The 21,236-nt window shown below is 45.9% G+C and overlaps 1 protein-coding gene across 1 annotated transcript in view; it reads right to left on the bottom strand.

The window, feature by feature from the left end:
- The window catches only part of AOPEP (aminopeptidase O (putative)), a 423,521-nt gene that overhangs the window by 6,626 nt on the left and 395,659 nt on the right, over window positions 1-21,236 (bottom strand). Inside the window, exon 14 of the mRNA XM_055578992.1 lies at window positions 19,790-19,906. Coding sequence (XP_055434967.1) covers window positions 19,790-19,906 — 117 coding nt within the window. The remainder of the gene's footprint in view (window positions 1-19,789; window positions 19,907-21,236) is intronic.

The raw sequence follows: 21,236 nt of genomic DNA, 5'->3' as shown, positions 1-21,236 counted from the left end.
ATTAAACGCACGCCCCCAGCCAGGCAGGCTGGTGCTCTGCCCTGCAGGATGCTGTCCATGACGGTTTCCTTCATAAACCACAACTACTTGATTTCCTGCAATAAGTGATTTGGTTCAGTGCTGTTGATTTTAACAATACACATAGTAAAAGGGAGAAGACCCTGCTCTCCACATTCCTAAGAGGCAGAGAGCGCCTTCTGAGGAGCCTGAGGTATCTGCTGGAGGGGAGAGGAGAGCAGACCACCCTGACGCAGGCAGCTCTGGCTGCATGTTTCCTGCACAACCTACAGAAAACAGACAAGCTACATGTGTGTATCGTTTAGTGAAGATGCGTGATGAAAGATTCACCAGCAGGGATTTGTCAGGAAGCCCCCCCCCCCCCCCACCCCGCAAACCCCACAGACAACATGGGAGTCTGATCCCAGCACCGGCTGCCTCGGCTGATAAGGGGCAGTCTTGCCCCTCCCCCACCACCTCTTCATCTCTAGGCCACTTCAGACACTCTTTCTGTCGAGACTCTACCTAAATCCAGTCCTGGGACATTGTCTACTGCATTAAAGCCCTCTCAATTATGCCCAGTGAGCAGTCCACCGTTTTATATTCCATTATTGGTTCAACATTAGCTATACATGGAAGTGATTACATGCATTTAAAAAATAAAAAAGCCTCCTTCCATCACTCTGTGTTTTTACTGCCTTTGAAAGAGGAAGACCCTTAATAGCAATCCATTTGTGGCAACAGTAAAATGTAAGTAATTTCAACATTTTGGCTGGGGCCCCTGTAAATTATATCATTATGCACTGATGGCCGGATCTCTCCTTTAATCTACTATAAATAGATTTACACACAAACAATTAGGAATGAAGCAAAGAAACATTTTTTGGAAAGAATCCTTCCCCTAGGCTACAGTGCACTCTGAGACACACGGTGGTGCCCTCTGCTTACAGGCAGCCAGCCCCTTTGAACTTCTAAGAACAGGATGCCAACGAACTTTTTACATCCACAAAGGAATTTCGGAGGCGCACGGAAATGAGCTAATAGCCCCGGATCATCACAACAAAAGGGAAGCAGGTTGGGCTGGACAGGTCTTGGAAATCTTTCCACCTTCAACAAACTGTTCTTTCCTATATGGCCAACAGAAAGGGACAGCATAAAAGGAAAGGGTAGCGACTAAGGTATTCTAAGCAGAAGAACCACTGACCAGAGCCCAGACTGCACCAATCAGAGGAAGCTCCCAGAACAACTGGATCCCGCTCTTGTGTTTTGGTTCAAGTACAGGACAGAACCAAAAGGGTCCCTTGGTCCATTTCTCTGGTTTCTTTTCCAACTCAATGAAACCTAGATGCCTCAGGTACCACCAGTCGCATCCATGCAGCACCGGAAATGCCGTGCTCTTTGTTCATAAGCTCTGGGAAAGGAGAAGGCCTGGTGGGAGGCCACCGTGCAGCCTGAGAGCCAGGACACTGGGCCACCTGCTATGGAGCCTTGCAAAAGAGCCTTACTTCTCACAACTGCACGTGGGGACAGCTGTCCCGGCTCTTAGAGTCAAGTGTAAGAGAAGTCTGTCAGCTCCACCGTGAGCTAAAGACAGGCTTGTGCACCAAGCCCTTGACAAGGACAGTTGCTGATCATTCCAAAAGTTGGGGATGTTATCTTTTGTTAGACCTCATTTTGAGAATGGAGGTAGTTATTACCGGCCTTCCACGCACCACGCCCCCAACTCTACCCTCTGCTCTCCTTTATCTTATTTACATATAAAGAAACAACAAAACACAAATTAGGGTTTGTTTCTTAGTCGGGTAAGTCCACTATGACTGGAAGAGGATTAAGGAGCTGGGCTGAGTGAGAGAGGCCTCCACAACCAATATGAAGTCAGTGTTTCCACTTCTCTTCTTGTTAAAAAATCAGTGTATTGTCATGATTAATAAGAGATCTAGTCTTCTGACCCCTGAAAGCTAACATGACATCCAGGAAGTACAGAACAACCCCTTTCCCCACCCTACAAAGAGCAGGAAAAACAACAAGCCTTTTCATTACAACAGAAGTAAATATATTGCAAAATTTCAATGACAGAATGTTTAAAAGACATCACAGAGATGCTGTGTGAGGCTGAGGGCCCAACAAATATTTCTCGCTTGCAGACAGGGCTTTTACTCCTCTTTGTATTTCTTTAAGAAACAAAGAAAATCTCTATCTTTTAGCTGAGAACCCAAAATTTACAAGGAAACTGGTCACGACTTGGAACGGAGGTCTTCCTGAAAATGAGGCAGTAGGGTGACATTTGTCTCCATTTCTCCCAGCAGTACTTCCACAGTGGGCACTCATGGACTATCTTCCTTTCTCCAGATCACTGAGCAACTCAAAGAAATCCCTGACAGAGGTCCTCACATAGTCGTACCCAGCTTCTTCCTCTGTTGATAATGGAGGAAAGTGAAGTTCTCAGTGCTGGGGAGCAGCAGAGAATTCAGAAGCAGAGGCAGGGCTCTATGAACAAAACTATCCACTCTGTAGACCTGCTCTTCTTTATTTTCTAATTAATTTATTCATCAACGGGGGCAGTGGTCACCTCGTCTTTCTACTTCCTCGGTGAGATGAAAAGTGAACACTGTAGATACACCTATGGGAACATCTGGCCCAGCCACAGTATCTGTGGCTTCCTGACTGTTCATTCAGCATCAGCATTCAATGGGTAGATAGATACATACACCAAAACCGATCAACACTTACACTTTACATATTCAATTAATACCACAATGTCTCAAGAGAGATAAAAAACTTTTAATGACTTTTTCAACTGTGATTCAGATTCATGAAGTCACTCCAAACCCACACCAGGAATCACCTGAAAGCCTTGGGCCAGCCAGCATCTTAGCCTGAATTCCAGCAACGCTGTCAGGCTACCAAAGGAAAGAGGCAAGGGTGAGGGGGGCAGAATCAGGTCAGGAAAAGAATAAGAAACCTGAGAAAATCAGAAAAGCGATATTTCAGGAGTGGGAAGGGGTGGAACTGCCCGTGGTGGTGAAGAGCAGGGCCGCGGGACCCCTGTTCCAGGAGCTCCAGAGCGTGTGGTCTCACAGGGCCCTGGAAGCTCACCTTTTCCTCACTGAGTCTTCAGTGCAGACAGTGGCTGGTTCAGCCCAAATCCTGCTAGCCAGTACCAGGACAGGAGTGTGCCCACCGCCCAGGGCCATGCTGCCGGTCCTATAACACACTGAAGTATATCTGTGCTAACAGGCCCGAGCCGCCTGAGAGGCGTGAGCAGACATGTGGGCCAGATATCCAAATCACTGTCTGCACAGGATACGTATACATGTGTATACACACATACAGAAACAAACGTTTCCTTTTTAACAGTTTCCCTCACTACAGCAACTCCTGATAGTTCTGTTGTTCTTTTCTCTGGTTGGTGACCTGCTGAAGTGATTTCATGACCCCGGGACCTGATCCACAGAGCTGTCTCCCAGGGCGGGGGAGAGAACAGCCTCTGCTCGTGGGCTGCTGTGGGAGCCCACCCAGGTCGCCGCAGCAAGCATCAGGACAGCGACTCTCACAGTCATTGCTTGTCTCTTAGTAGGAGCAGCATGTTTCTGGCTTTCGTTTTTACTTCACAAGTTCTGTTTATTGAATTCATAAAAACGTGAGAGTATCAACTCCAAGGAAAAGTTTGTTAACTGCTGAAAACCGGAAGAGCAAGGTGCCTGTCAGGTGGGCAGTGAGGAGGGAAGGACTGGGATGGGGGTGCGGGGGTTGAGGTGGGGAGGCGGGGTGGGACCATGCAGCAGCCCAGGAAGACGAGCCTGGACTCTGGACAGTGAGACACCAGCTGGAGCGGCCAGGGGAGGAAGCCTGCAGGGAGGGTCCTCAAGCCTGGGGCAGCAGGCACTTCTCAGGCCACCCCCTGGCAAGTACACCCAGGGGCCAGACACCTGGGGACTTTGCAAACTGTTTGCAAAGACAGCCTGGCCCCAGCACCAGCCTGAGTTGCATGGCATTTCTACCATTTCAAGGACATTATCGCTACCCAAGAGGCAAGCCGAATGACTTCTGGCTGGCTCCTCTGATTTCCGGCACCTGCCTTGTACGGTCAAACCATGGCTCAGATTCAGGGACAAGTCCCATGACCCAATGGGCACCTCTGTGATATAACCAAGGCCTTGATTAGGACATGCTGGGGCTCCCTCCTGGAAAAGGAAAGAAAAACTACTGAGAGATAACTCCCCACCTGCCTGCCTGCCTGCCTCTCCCCAAACGCTTTTCAATCTGAAAATTTTAATGCATCCAGAACTAACTACTATTAAACTGGAGAACAGGGGTTGCCAATTTTTTCTGTCAAGGGTCACAGTAAGCGTCTATGGCTTCTCTCTCAGTCCATTTGCCTGTATCACAGGAGTAGCCATAGACAATATGTAAATGAGAGGGCATCGCTATCTTCAGATAAACTTTTATTTTCAAAAACAAGCAGTGGGCTGGACCTGCAGGCTCAAGGCTGCTGACCCCTGATCTGCAAAGGAAGCCCATGCTGGTGAATGTTTAACACCCCTCTGCCCGCAACCCACCAGCATGACGCCACAGAACACAGAGCCAGGAGGCCTTTGTGAGCCGGCTCCAGCCAGTGTCAGCCTGTCCTGCCAGGAAATCTAGGGTGTTCTTGACTGTGGGGCTTTTCTTTCCTCTGTGGGCTGAACTCTGCACAAGAAACCTGCTCCGGCTTCCCTGGGAAACAGAGTACCTCTCAGCATACAGCCAAGTGTGAATGCAAGGTGCCAGGCGTGGGTGGGTGGGGGATTGGACACTGAGGAAATGCCAATTTCAGGAAGAATAATCCCCCGAACCAGCTCACTCCCAGTCTCCCACACTGACCAGATGCTTCTGTCTGCAATCCACTATATTCCCTAGATCCTGTGTTCATTAACACTTTACAATTCTCAATGCTCTTTTATACCTTTTATCTTGTTGGTTTTTTTTTTTTTGTCTTCAATTTTAACAAGCCATTTCAAATAAATAAAAATTCTTATGAGAATGCTCCCCTACAGGCCACTTACTATCTAATGGACTAATTTCCCAAAGTAGTTTTCAGACATTCCTTAAATGTAATTCTTATAATAATGTAATTTGGAACTCCAGTATATATATACATGTAGACAGATCAAGGAGGAAAAATACAAGTGAGTTCTTCAAGTGGTTTAAATCAGTGAGGTAGAAAACATCTTAAACACTCAACTCCTTTGGTTGGGCGTGGGAGGCTGGGTTCCTTGGAATGGAGTCTGAAAACCTGTATCTCACTCAGAAGAGTTACTGTGACTGAAGAGCGAAAGGAATCAGAGGCTGAGCAGACATGCTGAAGGGGTGAGACAAAACAGTTCAGTTCCAACAGCTTGGCCAACACCCCTCAACTTGGTTCTGGTAGCCATGGTGCCACTGACTGCACGGCCAAGGTCAGAAGCAGAAAATCGGCCTATCTTCTGTCACCACAGGCCCGGGGCTAAGGTTTGTTTTGGTGCATCTCACAGCCACGCTTGAAAAAGCATCTGTGGCTCCTGTACCTGGCTGCTTCCCTTGCTTTATTTTTGAATATTAAAAATTATAAACCAGTAACTTGGCACATATAAACAAGATAGATATATTGTTTTAAGTTTTTCCTTATTTTCCAGGTGTCACTGCCAGATTCACTAGTGTGGTCCATATACTTGGATGCAACGACAACTGCAGGATGCTCCTCCTATTGATATACTACAGCTCCATTAGTCTTTCAATCATCTGACGATGCCAGAAGTCCATTGCTAGTGTCTTCTACAAAGTCCCAAGCCAGAAGTCTATTTCTAGTGTGTTCTAGAAAGTCCCATAGTGTGTTAATAGCTTTTGACCAAGAAGCTACAAGTGTCTACAAGTCGACACAGGTCCAGAACAAGGACGCCCGCGGTGACACTAGGGCACAGGGCTGGGCACCTCGCTCAGCACACGGGAGGTTGGCCAACGACCTGAAACTGGCATGGCCATGCCCCTTAACTCACCTCTTGGGCCCAGAACTCGTTAACCCCGCCTACTTCCCCACGCGTGTGTCACTCTCCCAGAGCCGGGTCTCACAGCTTTCTCCAGCTCTTTGAAACTGCTATTTCCTTACTCAGTAGTTTGTCTTTACCAACAATAAAATACAAGCTTGGTGAGAGCTGGGGCCTGAGTGCTCCCGGGCCATCTCCAGGCCCTGTCTCAATGCCTGGCACATAAGTATCTGCTTAATAAATGTTTCTGAATGAACGTACCATTCTAAAAACTCAGACTGCTTTTCAGCTACTTTGAAATTATAATGCACGGTTGGAAGCTGTAAAATGCTTTGAAGAATGCCACCCAATCTATTTATGACAGGAAACATTCCTCTTTTTCAGTCCTTTTGATTCTAAAATTTACTGTTGAAGGGGGGAAAAAAAAATCTGTCCAGGGAACATGATCTGGGCAGCACATTAAACCTCATTTTGAGTTCCATTTTATATCTGTAAACAGAAAGACCAAGGCTCATGGCTTTTGTGAGTTAATAAGTCTAACACTGCAATAAACAAATCTACTTTTTCAATTTGTGTCCTTAAATTAGATTTATCATTGCTTTAAAGTGGGTTGACTGCTGCTGAGGGAAGCATGACTGGCAGCCGGGGGGCGTGGGGAGACCTTTCCAGAGTGGCTCCGGGACAGACAGCCTTTCCAGCATTCCGTTCCAGCGCATCTGCGATGGTCTGGGATGTCTCTTTCTCATGTGGCACAGTCGGGGGTATGCCTGTCACACCAAGATTCCCAACACTTTCCTTCTCCTCTCACCTTACAGCTCCTTACTTTCAAAGGGCTATGATCTTAACACTGTTTTAACTAAAGGGAGTGCAGAGTTGCTCTGTGTGCTGCCACAAAGCCAGGCTGGTAAATCTCGTTGCCCTGAGTTAAGACAACAGGCTCTCAGCTCTTTTTCCTAACCTTGCCTGAGTCAGTCCCTAAAGCTCTCAGCTCTATGGTAACTGGTTACAGCCAGTAATACCAGATTTTACCAGTTATGACCAGAGCTATGGCAACGCGCAAAACAGGAATCATCCAAGCCTGCTATGGGGCTCTTCACACTTGACATGCACATGGAGTGTGACAGTGAGGGTCAAAGGTCATGAAAAACACCAAGTTTTACACGGTCTCTCAGGCAAGTTCCAGCCTTTCTTCCTTCTCCTGTGTATATACTGTTTCATTTAATGTCATCAATACTATTCAAGAGAGCTGGCTCTAAAACGTACAAATCAGGAGTCCATGATGAGTGCACCGTGAAGTATGGTACAGTGAGCCTTCCCTCCCTATCAAAGCCGAAGTGAAAGTCACTCAGTCGTGTCCGACTCTTTCAACCCCGTGGACTATACAGTCCATGGAATTTTCCAGGCCAGAATACTGGAGTGGGTAGCCTTTCCCTTCTCCAGGGGATCTTCCCAAACCAGGGATTGAACCCAGGTCTCCCACATTGCAGGCGGATTCTTTACCAACTGAGCCACAAGAGAAGCCTAAGAATACTGGAGTGGGTAGCCCATCCCTTCTCCAGTGGATCGTCCCAACCCAGGAATCCAACCAGGCGGATTCTTTACTAACTGAGCTATCAGGAAAGCTCAGTGAGCCTTCCTCACTGAGCTCCCTCCCTATCAAAACGGCACACTAAATGGCAACATTCCAATGTGGAATTTGATAATTAGGAAATTACACACTGCACCTCCTTTCCTCATTAATATCTGACAAATGGCCTTTGCTAAAAAAAAAAAAAAAAAAGAAATAAGACTTTTACTGTTGCCAGAACAGTGACCCTGGGTTACTTCTTCCTCTGAGAAGCCCTGAAGGGACACCTGCGCCTCCTCTCCGTTTCCTCAGGGGCAGACGTGACCAACTCCGGAGGGCCACATCAGGTCTACCAAAAAGGTTTGCTCTCTCTAGAAGGGGTTTCCCTATAACCTTAGTTATCCAATCACCTTATCATGTCATATACTAGTCACTCTATTCCAGAACACTTGGAGATCCAGGAAACGTCATTCTCCAAAAGCTAAGTTTTGGGTATTAAGGATGATTCGGTGAATAAAACAGACAAGCTCCTGCCCTCTTAGAGCTTACATTTCAGTATAAAGTCTAAGAAAAGTTCAGTAAACTCATGTTAGCGACAAATGTCACGACAGGACCTAACAGGGTGTAATGAGGACAGTGGGAGCGGCCCAGGGGTACAGACAGGAGACCTCGAGCAGGGGCCTCTCAGACGGAGAGGCAACGGAGGCAAAGACACTAGCTGTTGAGCGGGACAGCCTAAGCTCAGTGGGTTTCTAGCCCTACCACATGTTCCATGAAAAAATTCAACTCTCCCCTGCCCACTTCTTCTTAATGGCTATTTCTTCTAATACCTTCCTAATGGAAGCTAGAGAAATGGACTTATAAAAACCAGCAATTCCACTTCTTAGGTATAAGACCCAAAAGAAATGACAGCTTATGTCTACACACAACACTGCACCCAAATGTTCATAGCAGCATTACATGTAACAGCCCGAAAACCCAAATGTCTATCAACTGATGAATGGTTAAACAGACGTGGCTTACCCGTACCATCAAAAATACTTGCTGATAAAAAGAAATGAAGTATCAATACATGCAAAACATGAGTGATTCCTGAAGATGGTATGCTAAGTGAAAAGAAGCCATTCACAAAAGGTTTGCTGCTGCTGCTGCTGCTAAGTCGCTTCAGTCATGTCCGACTCTGTGCGACCCTAGAGACAGCAGCCCACCAAGCTTCCCCATCCCTGGGATTCTCCAGGCAAGAACAGTGGAGTGGGTTGCCATTTCCTTCTCCAATGCATGAAAGTGAAAAGTGAAAGGGAAGTTGCCCAGTCATGTCCGACTCTTAGCGACCCCATGGACTACAGCCCACCAGGCTCCTCCGTCCATGGGTTTTCCAGGCAAGAGTACTGGAGTGGGGTGCCATTGCCTTCTCCGTACAAAAGGTTTATGTGATCCCATTTACATGGAAGTCCCCAGTAAGCAAATCTGTAGACACAGAGACGAGTCTGGCTGCCAATGACTGGAGTGGGAGGAGAGACGGGAATGACAGCTAAAGGCTACAGGGTTTCTTTGGGGGATGACAGACCTTCTACAGCTCTCTGTAGTGATGGCTGTACAGCTGTGAATATACTAAAAACTGCTGAAATGTATCTAAAATATACTAAAAACTGCTGAAATGTATATTTTGAAATGGTGAATCATATGAGAAGTGAAGTATTTCTCAAAATATTTGCTATTAAAAACAACCAAAGAGTCAAGCTGGGGAAGGCTGGTTCAGGAAACAGTACCTGAGGCAACTACCTGCTGTCTGACAGAGGAGCCCAGGGGCAGGCCTGGCTCTGGGCTGCTCTCCCCACTGCCTGTGGACTTCCTATGCACTCAGCCTGGGCATCTGCTTCTACCCACTGACGGGCACGATCAGTTGGTCGATGGAACACAATTCCACAAGGTTCAAAGCCACACAGCAACACACAGACCAAGCAGCTTAAAAAGTCATGCTCAGTGCCTCCCGTAAAGCTGATTTTTAAACCTTCATACCCTGACAAACCAAAAATGCCTTCATACCATATCCGTGCAGGTGCTTTCACTTTTTAAAAACAATGTGAATTCAACACAATTGCTTTCTCTCTGCTATCAGTTATCAGCACAAACATTCACCTGTAAGAGGCATAAACTGCCAGGGAATCCTGCAGATCTGTGCGGCGCCACCTCCCTGCAGGGCAGGCTAGGAGACGACACTCAGGAGGCTCCCACAAGCTTGAGGAAGAGTGCATTCTATCTGCAGCCTGAAGGTTCCACAGCTTGAAGCCCAGAGAAATCCAACTTTCAAATCTTGGTGTACCATGGAACTAGAGAGCAAAGGGAGGTGTTTGGGAAAGGCACCAGAGGGAAGAAAAGCAATCTGGGACGACACCATGGCAAGTGAGCCCTGTGTTCCAGGGCATTTAAGGCGCACTACATGGGATGACAGCTCCGTCCGTAACTGTGGAGGAAAACGGCAGTGCTCACAGACGACTGTGTGCTTTTTCAAGTGTGGATTTCACTACAGAAATCTAATGCAAAAGTGTATAAACTACTGACACAGGTATGAAGAATACCATTAAACACAGGCAGGAACACCACTAAAACCCCACACATTGATTTCACTCTTAATACCATTAAAGACAAAAGGAACAGGAGCTGGGTTTGCAGTGCTATAGAACGAAGAGCATCAGGGCAATGCTATTTATAACCCAGAAAATGTGTGCATCTCTGCCTCTGAGATCATCTGGACAGACTGGGGGGGTAGGTAACATACACAGACAGTAAGAGTAGATAATGCCTCCTAAACCTTCAAATATCTATACAACAGGACCTATTGCTAGGTACAGTGGAAGAAGCAATGGCAATGAATTAAATGACCAGGAACTTAAATGTCCTTTTCCTCTTTTATGTATAGATAAATTCTAAATGTTATGACTGGTTATAATTGTTTATTTAACAGAGGTCCATCTAATCAAAGCTATGGTTTTTCCAGCAGTCATGTATGGATGTGCGAGTTGGACTATAAAGAAAGCTGAGTGCTGAAGAACTGATGCTTTTGAACTGTGGTGTTGGAGAAGACTCTTGAGAGTCCCTTGGACTGCAAGGAGATCCAACCAGTCCATTCTAAAGGAGATCAGTCCTGGGTGTTCATTGGAAGGACTGATGCTGAAGCTGAAGCTCCAATACTTTGGCCACCTGATATGAAGAACTGACTCATTGGAAAAGACCCTGATGCTGGGAAAGATTGAAGGTGGGAGGAGAAGGGGACGACAGAGGATGAGATGGTTGGATGGCATCACCGACTCGATGGACATGAGTTTAAGTAAGCGTTGGGAGTTGGTGATGGACAGGGAGGCCTGGCATGCTGCAGTCCATGGGGTCACAAAGAGTCGGACACGACTGAGTGACTGAACTGAAAGAAAAATCAGGCCGATTATGCCAGCAGTGGCTCATTTTTCCTTTAAACCACATCTCATTAGCCACAAAGCGCGGTGAACAGCTCAAGGTAAAGAAAGTGCGGGCTCTGGCCTCAGGAATAGGAGAGGAATACTAATCTAAACAAAACAAACAACATCAAAGTTCTTTGTCATGTTAGATCAGTTTTCAAAAATCCTTTTATCACGGTATATAGCAATTGAGACCTGATCGGTTACAAGGTTTCCATGGAAAAATTCTAGGGGCACTGAATTGAATAAGAAAGAAAATTCCAAGGAAGAAATATATCGATATACCTACCTGACTTTGAAGACATGTTCTAAAACATTAAATGTCTCATTAAACCAAATACAACAAAGAAAAAAAATACACAAATATAACTAAAGAATTACTTAAGAGCTTTGTTTATTCGCACATTATAAAAGGCACATGGTTTAAAAATCTCGCTATGTCTAAATAACTAAGGAAAATCGCCCCAGTCCCTTTTATCACCCATATCCTGCCCAGCTCTCCAAACCCACAAATTACAATGCTGTGTCAAAAGGCCAGCTGTGCCCCTCACCAGCACTGCTCTAGCATTTTAAAAAATACTGAGCCACAATACTTCTAGCTCACATCTTAAAGTTCAGATCCATCAGCCTTTGACTCTCTGATGTGTCAAAGAGCTGAGGAGCCAGAGCCCTTGTCCCTGGGAAGAAACTGTGACAAACGGCCAGATGCTGGCCGTGGCAGGTGCCAACCCGCCTTTCCGGAAGCTCATTCCACCTGCCCCTGTATCTGACCCCGGAAAACCACTTGGCTGATTGCACCACACCATTCGGACCCTCCACAACGGTCTCCTTTTTGTATGTTCGCTCTGACATCCTGCCTCCTGGGGCTCTGTTCCATGATGGTTGCCTCCTGACACTGCTGGGCAGTGAGCTGGGGAGGCCCCCAGCACAGACTCCAAAAAGGACGGAGGGAAGGAAGAGGCGCCCACCGAGGGGGCTGGGGCCAGCGCTCTGGCATTACTCCCAGACTCGGGGCCTCGGTGACCTTGCACAGCCCTGTGGTCCTACAGGGGCTGTGGCGCCAGCCCGGCAGGCTGCCCTCACACACGGCCACGATCACAGGGCTGACGTCAGCAAGGCCGGGTTCTGCTTTTGTGCTGCTTAGATTCCACATCGAGGTGGACCAAAGGGGAAGGAGACACCAAGCTCCACACACTGCAATTTACTAACTATAAACTGCTGAGCACCCTGAAGTGGCAACAGAGCCCACTGAGATTACATCTAATTTTTCCTCTAAACTTCCAGTCAGGAGGACAAAATAGCAATGTTTTCTTTATTTTGGAGTCAGAATACTATGGAAAAACAACCAGGGGAGAAGGGGAGTGCTGAGCTGCATGGTTGGGAACGGACCCCAAACACTGTGCAGAAGCCAGTCACCATGACCAGAAGCGATTTTAGCATGAAGGCAATGGGCAGAGTCATGGCTACTCATCAGGCTTAGATTTTAAACACATGATACCCACCTAACCCTTTAAAAATTTTTTATTTATTTTAATTGGAGGCTAATTATTTTACAGTATCGTGGTGCTTTTGCATACATTGAATCAGCCATGGGCGTACATGTGTTCCCCCATCCTGAACCTCCGTCCCACCTCCCTCACCAACCCATCCTTCAGGGTCATCCCAGTGCACCAGCTTTGAGTGCCCAGTTTCAGGCATCAAACTTTGGGATTTATTCTCTGCCCTTTTAGTATGTGTCTCCAGAGATCTGTTGATCATGCAATGTTTTCAGTTCACAGAAACTATGCTTTTGGTCCAGAGCTGTCAAGACTTTTGTAGGCCTTCAATCATACCTTCCACCTGTAGACTTCAAAGAAAGGCTGTAGTATTTTAAAATACAGAGTTCTCCTATTGATGAAGTATTAACACCCACGCCCTCCCTGCAAAGGGAGGTGGCCAGTTTACACGCTTTTCAAGGGCTCTTTCCCCAGAGGAAAGGCAGAGGTGGCGGAAAGGCTACAAGGTTGGATGTTTTTCTGTTTGCAATCCACCTTGAAAGTGTCCTTTTCAAGAGCAAAATGTAGACAGACAGATGCTGGCTTGGCTTTTTCTGGGCACTAGTCGTCAAGCAGGTTTGCCCTCCCTCACTAACCTGCTTCTTCAGATTTACTTGCTATTAAGCTAGTTTACAATTCCTTCCTTTTCTTCCATGTGAGACATCTCTGCTTTCACCTCCCCCAAGGTTACATTCTTTAGAGCCTTGAGAGAATACAATTGGCTCAGGGCAGCCCCTAAACATAGTTAACCAACTTCAAGCTATTCCACTCTGTGTTGTAATCGTCAGGCACTTCGCTAAATGAGATGAAAAAAGTGCCTTTTGTGGTCAGCTGCTTTAGAGCAATGGTTCTTTGACCAGGATGACTGTATCCCCCAGGTGATATCTGGCAACTTCTGGAGACATTTCTGATTTCCAAAACAGGGGTGGGACAGGAAAGGAAGAGAACTGCCACTGGCATGTCAGGAAAAAGGGCTAGAGATGTGACACATTTTATAATGCACAGGACATCCCCCAACAGAGAACTACCCAATCCAAAGTATCTGTAATGCTAAGGCTGAGAAACTGTGGTTTAGAGTAACCCCCTCCACCATTCCCGGATAGCTCAGCTGGTGAAGAATCCACCTGCAATGCAGGAGATCTTGGTTCGATTCCTGGGTTGGGAAGGTCCCCTGGAGAAGGGATAGGCTACCCACTCCAGTATTCTTAGGCTTCCCTGGTGGCTGAGATGGTAAAAAATCCATCTGCAATGTGAGAGAACTGGGTTCGATCCCTGGGTTGGGAAGGTCCCCTGGAGGAAGGCATGGCAACCCACTCCTATATTCCTGCCTGGAGAAATCCTGCCTCCTCCATGGACAGAGGAGCATGGTGGGCTACAATCCATGGGGTTGCAAAGAGTGTCGGACATGACTGAGTGACTAAGCACTCCACCACAGAAAAAGCCAAAAAGCCCCCAGGTTAAGGATTCTGTGACCAGAAGCTGCTCAGGGGCTAACAGGGGGGTAGATTCTATTTCTTTTTTTTTTTTTTCCTCACATCCAGTCCTGACAGATTAGAGAGACAATATATAGGTGGTTTGAGCTAAACAAGGGGCTTCCCTGGTGGCTCAGAGGATAAAGCGTCTGCCTGCAACGCAGGAGACCTGGATTTGATCCCTGGGTCAGGAAGATCCCCTGGAGAAGGAAATGGCAACCCATTCCAGTACTCTCGCCTGGAAAATGCCATGGACAGAAAAGCCTGGTAGACTACAGTCCATGGGATCGCAAAGAGTCGGACACGATAGAGCGACTTCACTTTTGAGCTAAACAACAAAATTTGACCATTCCACAAGAGAATGTGAATCTTACATGACTTCAAAACCTCTCATGTTGTTAACAATCCCACGAAGAAGGGATTTGTGGCTCTATTGTAATCCTGAGGAGACAGAGGCTCAGGAACCTTGGCCACAAGTCTGCAGGGAGGAGGCAGGAAGCTGGTGAAGACTGAGATCGTCTTGTCTCGCATTTTCTTAACTATGGGCGGCAACTCATTTGTTGCTGTTCAGTCCCTCAGTCGTGTCCGACTCTTTGTGACCCACAGACTGCGGCACACCAGGCAACCCTGTCCTGCACCACGCAAACACTGTCCCAGAGTTTGCTCAAACTCATGTCCACTGAATCAGTGATGCGATCTAACTATCTCATCCCCTGCCACCCTCTTCTTTCGCTTTCCCAGCATCAGTCTTTTCCAAAGAGTTGGCTCTTCGCATCAGGTGGCCAAAGTATTGGAGTTAGTGGGTCACAGAATCAATTTGTGCATCACAATGCACATGTTTAACAAAAATGAATCAGGAAATAATAGCAAACGTAGAAGTATTTCTGTGAAGCCCTTTTTTGCCAGTTAGTTGTGGTCAAAAAGGCTGACAGCCAGCAGAATAGTCCAGGTACTGCTGTGCAGATCAGGAAAACGGGGCCCAGGAGGGTGGGCGATTTGCAGGTGGCCTCCAGCCATTTGGGGACCTTTGACCACATCCAGCTTGTTGCTAAGATGCATCTGGGAGAGCAGCAGCCCTGAACACAGGTTGGGGCCAGGGGCAGATGGAGAAACAGTGCTCACTCCTTCCCACCCCAACCTAACCCAGGGGGCCTTTTCCTTTCAACCAACAGTGCTTCCCCAAATACAATGAGGGGGAGACTGGTGCTGATAATGATCTCTCCCAAAAGTTAATTTTCTGGCTCAGCCTACTAAATGATACATCAGAGCTGAGCATGGCACCATGGGGGAACTTTTAACACCCCACCGCTCCCATCCAAGCCAGGTGAAACAGTGAGTGGCTGTTTCTGAGTTTTCTGAAAATCCACCTGAGGGGCGCCCCAGTTTTGAAGTGTTGAACTGTGGTCTATGGAAATAAAGTTGCTTCAAGGTTAGCTGTGGGGCTCTCGGGGACAAAGGTCACACAGAGCCAAGGTGCATGGAGCCTCACCTTGTTAACATGGAAAGGCTATTTTCACAGCTGAGGAGACCTGCTAAAGCAGGCAGGAAATTATTTTAAAAGGGATCTTAGAAAAATATCTTTTGTTTCAAGAATCAGTTGTGTATTAAAACCTTTATGGGGCTTCCCTGGTGGCTCAGTGGTAAAGAATCCACCTGCCAATGCAGGAGACATGGGTTTGATCCCTGATATGAGAAGATCCCACAGAACCATAACTAAGCCTGTGCGCCACAAACTATTGAGCCTGTGCTCTAGAGCCTGGGAGCTGCGACTACTGAAGCCTGTGCTCCCTGGAGTCTGTGCTCCACGGCGAGAAGCCACCGCAGAGAGAAGCCCGCGCCCCGCAACTGGAGAGCAGGCCCCGCTCGCCGCAACCAGAGAAAGCCCCCGCAGACGCGAAGACTCAGCACAGCCAAAAATAAATACAATTATTTAAAACCACAAAAACTTGATTTTTGTTAAAAAAACAAATAAATGAAAAATAAAAACCTTTATGGGTTCTTTGTTTGAACCAATATGCTGAGAAACTATAGACAATGCATTTCTATGAACTAAGCTTCCCTTTCAGTTCATTTTCTGACTTAGTTTAAAGCAGCCCAGCATATGGCTAGAGGTTTCTTTGACTGAGGAGGTAAAATATGGTAACTACTCCTGTAGCTAGTACTACTTCCTAGGCTAAGGAATGCAAACGTTCCCCCACCAATGCCCCACTTTTCAGATGGCGGCAACAAGAGTGTCAAGGCAAGGCAGAGGATGACGCAAGATGACACGCGTCACTGTGCCCAGCTTATTACATGTGCCCTCATGCATGTTTCCTTTTAAGATTCTGAACACACGTGTCCCTCCCTGCAGGGCAGACCTGTGTACTCACACCACGTGACGCACCACACAGAGGACAAGAGGCACATAACGTGGAAACGTGTGCTGTTGACAAGCAAACAGCTGGCAAACATCAACCTGGCTGCCACACCCAGAAATCCTGATCAAGACTGGACATTCTGTGAACACAACAGAACACAGAAGCAACACAACTAATACAAATACTGAGCCACGCAAGGATAATCATTAAAATAAACTTCCCAGTGAGACAGCACCAGCCCACCCACACAAAGAAGGTGGGAGGGAAGGGACAAGTGGGCGTGACAGCCAAGAAGATAAAGCAACTACTGAACAGGGACTGGTGCAAGGCAGCACAGGCTTCTCACAGTCGAGACGTCTGGTCCATCAAGAACATGCTGCTCCACCACGGAGAGAGTTTCGCAGCGCTGGGAAATTACGGCATTAAATGAGCTATGGAAAGAGCAGGCTCACCTTCTCAAAAAGTGACCTCACATCTATGCTTTTAGGAGAAATGCTAGTCCAAGGAGGAGTGGTGGGAGAGGGGGTGCGCTTTATGTGCCTCCTGGAAATGTGAGGAAAACCCCCACCGTCATGAGCACTCCCTGCTTCTGTGCTAGACACCCCCCAACCCCACCCCGGCCGTCCTGGGCTGAAGTCTTCTGCAGACACCTAAATCAGCATCATGGTCCCAGGGCCTGTGGCAGCACCCTGAACAAAGAGTGTCAGCTCCATCACGCACGTGGTTCCTTGCTAGGAAATTTCCTTTGGAGCCATTTCCCATAGGGATGCTCCGTACACAGCCCTGCCCCAGTCCAGCATCTTCAGCCATGTTTTGAATGACCGCTATGTATTACATATTTAAAAGCCCTGATAATAACCGAAAGGATAACTGTATGTTTGGTCAAGGAGAAGCATCAAGAATAAAGTCAGAATCCTCATTTTTCCAGCAAATAATTCTTTCTCCCATGAAGTGTCCTGTCACTTAAAATAAAGGCAGATGGTTAGTCAACAAAATTCCTGCTAATCAGTGTCACAGTAAATCACACTTAAACTAATGAAGTTTCTAGAAAACACCCTGGTTGGCCAATATCCTATTGTTTTCCTGGTTCTGAGTGACATTTCAAGGAAACCTCACAGTGAGACACGCTGTCAGTGTAACTGACTAGATGCCAGGGCCTCAGAGGGCCTGGGAAGGGGGCAAGGCAGTGGTATGTTGGGCCTCAGGGCCCTAAGGCCCTAATCCAGGCCCTATCCACCCCTGACCTCAATCCTACTGGCCCCAGGGCAGGGGTCAACAAACTCAGGATGGGGCAGGCCAAACCAGCCCACAGCTAAGAGTGCTGTGGATGTTTTAGAATAGCTTTAAAAAGGAACACCTAACAAAAAGAATTATCTTGAGATGTGGTAATTATATGAAATTCAATTTTCAGGGTCCATAAACAACTTTACTGAAACACAGGCACTTCTGTTTGCTTATATACTAAGGCAGCTGTTAACAGCAAAGTTCAATAGTTGTGACAGAAACTGTATGGCCTGGAATATTAAAATCTTCTCCTTTACAGAAAGTTTGCTGACCCCTCTCCTAGCATATGTCATGCTGTCAGCTCTGTATGGAAATCACTCCTGGACCCCCCGGCTCTGTATGGCCAACTCCTTCTTGCCCTTAGGTCCTGGCTTGAATGTCACCTTTTCCTGTGGCCTTTCCTGAAGTCTATCTAGGGACACTGAGCTCACTTTCACCTGTAACCTCCTTTGAAGCTGTTATATGAAACTGTCCTGTTCATTTACTCATGAGCTGTTTTTCCAAAGAATCCCAACCTGCTGAGGATGACCCTTGCCATCGCTATATCCCTAGTGCCTGGCAGAGTGAGGATCTGTGAACTGCATGGACCAGGCCAGTTACTTACACCAACCAAAGCCTCCCCCAGACCCCAGTCTCTCAACACCCAAGAGCCAAGCCTGAAGAGACTGCTCTGGCTTTGGACTTCACAGTGCAGTCTGAGACACAAAACAAGCAGCCAAAATAAAACTGGTTATATTTCTCAAAGGTTTAAGAAGTTACATATAACAACAAAGTTGATCTGTGAGTTAAGGACACAATGTGCCTTATGTTTATGCCAACAGGAATGGGAGAAAACAGGGTCTCCCACCTCCCAGCTTCTGGTGAGGAGTGACAGGTGCCCGGGACCTGCTTTGATCCTCCCGCCTTCGTCTGCCCACTGCCCGTCACTGGGGCCTGGCATTTCAGTGGTATTCAGTCCTGATTAAAGCATAACCTCATGCCTATAAATAGAAACCTCTTTTAAACACTAATTAAAAATAACAGGCTGGCATTTGGAATCTCCTATAAACAAAAATATAAGAGCTGAAATAAACAGCAACAGTTGCATGTTTGATCTATGCTGAGATGGGTAAAAAGCTACATATGTTTCCTCTGGAGTTTTTCAATTAACTCCTGAATTTATGTAAGGGTTTTAAAATGTATAACAAATGCCCATCTTACCTTTTAATCTAATAATGAGCAGGCTTTTCTTGACTTAACTCCATCTTAAGAATTGTGAAAATAATTTTAAAAATATTTTATTTAACCCAACATGTCCAAAGTATCATTCTGACACTGTAATTGATAAGAAGAAATTACTGAGACATTCTGCTTCTCTTTATACTATGTCTCCAGTACCCACATAGTTCACTTACAGCACAACAGCCACATACCAAGTGCTCAACAGCTACATGGGCTAATGGCTACCATATTGGACTGTACGGCTTTCAAACGTTCATTTATTCTCAAATGAATATAAATCAAATGTTTGCTTTTTAAGAGTTTTATATAAGAGAATTTTTCTGTGTGTGTGTGTGTGTGTTTAACTTAAGATGACTAAATACAATATTTATTATTTTATGTATTTAAAAAAAACCCTGGAACTCATCTTAGGATTCACATTGCATTCTTCATAATAAGCTAAAAGATATTACGGACCACATCATATTGCTTTCCCACAGCATTCAATTTTGCTTTTCAAACCACGGCTGTTAAGATTTAGTTTTCATTTCCTTTACACATGGCTCCCTTCCTGTTCTAACTGAATGCAACCAAGAAGCTCTGGCAAGTCTGAGCCAAGTTTCCTTAATATGCAACAGGACGGCACCACCGTCATGCACACAATGATACACCCAAGTTCATAATTCAGAAACCTTCCATTCGTCCGCTCATTCCTTTAGGAGACTTATATGTGTCTTAGCAATTTAAGAGGAAAGGGGGGAAAACTCAGGACTTAGAAGTACCGTGGTAATGCCCAGGATCAGAGGCCCCTACTGGAGCACACCACCAGGGAAGCAGTTTCCATAGTTTGGGACACAACGGGACCATCCATCTTCACCAGCAGTGAGGGCCCATGGTTTAAACTCTGAGGGTGTTCTCGTTACCTCGGCATCCTGCTCCGAGAGGCGGTATATCCTCTCAAGGCTCTGCAGAGTTCGTGGAGTCACAGTCTTCTGCTCCAATAGATGCTCCAGAAGCAAGACCAGTTGGTCTGGAAGAAGCTGAGGACAAAACCACACAGCCTGTGAAGATGCCATTCAGCTTACAAGAAATTAAACCCAAATGTTCAGACCAAAGCCAGCCAAACCAGGGTAACCTGGGCACTTGCAGTGGCTGTCTGAAACATGGGAAGACTGGAGACCTGACTCTGGTAAAACCTCAAGGTTTACATGGCTTCTCCAAAGACACTGCTTTCTGGCGCCTGATGAATCCCACTTTCCATGGGTTTTTCATGTCAGTTCTATATTTAAGGGCAGATCAAAACTGGGTTTATCTTTTTTTTTTTTAGGTTGTACACCATGAATTTTTTTTTAAGATGTACAATGTGATGACAATGTACATATACACCGTGAATGATAAAAACTATGCTTATCTTAAAACATTACCATGGTTTTATTAGATCTTTTTCTTTACAGGATGCATATGCCAAAACATGTCATTTAGCCTAGACAAATACTCTTAAGAAACCATCTGATTTTAGGTAAACACATTAAAGTTTAACAGAAATAAGAAGCAACTTTCATATTTCCTTCTTTAAAACATAAATCTTGCAAATGTACACCAAGAAATAAAGAACATGCAATAAAACTAGAGCCATGTCTCATAATCCATTATAAAAACTGTTAAGTTTACTATTCCATCAGAAAAAAGGTTGTTATGTATGATTATATACATATATATACAGCCACCCCACCCCAACTACACAAGGTCACTCACATTCCTGAGTTTTCATACAGGCTAAGGAAAAATGGCATTACCATTTAAAGGGAAAAAGAGGAAGATGTTTTTATATATTAATACTTCAAAAATAACACAAAGTAATCTGTGAAGAAACAATACTTGTGAAATCCAAGAACTTAGTTCCTAGACAAGCCTCTAGCACAGAACTCAAACTATTGACAAAAGAAAAAAAAAAATCAATTTAAGATGCATCTTGTAGGAACCAAAAAATATTTATTCTAAAATGAAGGTTTTAAAAGAATTACTATGAATTCCACTGTTCTTGACATTTAGCTTTTCTCCATTCCTGCCTATGCCCAGACAATCCTTGTCAACTAACCCAAACTTACAGTTCTGAAAGTCAATACTATAGCAACATAATATTCACAAGAACACCTGGATTTTAATCTCTACTTTGTTCTCTAAAAGAAATTTTTAAAATTATTGGTTTCTCCCCCATCCTCTCTTTACCTTTCTGCCCCCAGATGTGCAGTCCGCCTCTGCCTCCTGCCTCCATTCACACACACACTTTTCCAAAACGTGCTTGAAGGAAAACCCAGTAGAGACCGCATACATGACATTTACCATGTAATGCCACAAAGAAAGCATTTC

Source organism: Bubalus kerabau, chromosome 4 (genome assembly GCF_029407905.1).
Source record: "Bubalus kerabau isolate K-KA32 ecotype Philippines breed swamp buffalo chromosome 4, PCC_UOA_SB_1v2, whole genome shotgun sequence".
NCBI lineage: Eukaryota > Metazoa > Chordata > Mammalia > Artiodactyla > Bovidae > Bubalus > Bubalus kerabau.
This window is presented reverse-complemented; position numbering and strand designations above follow the sequence as displayed.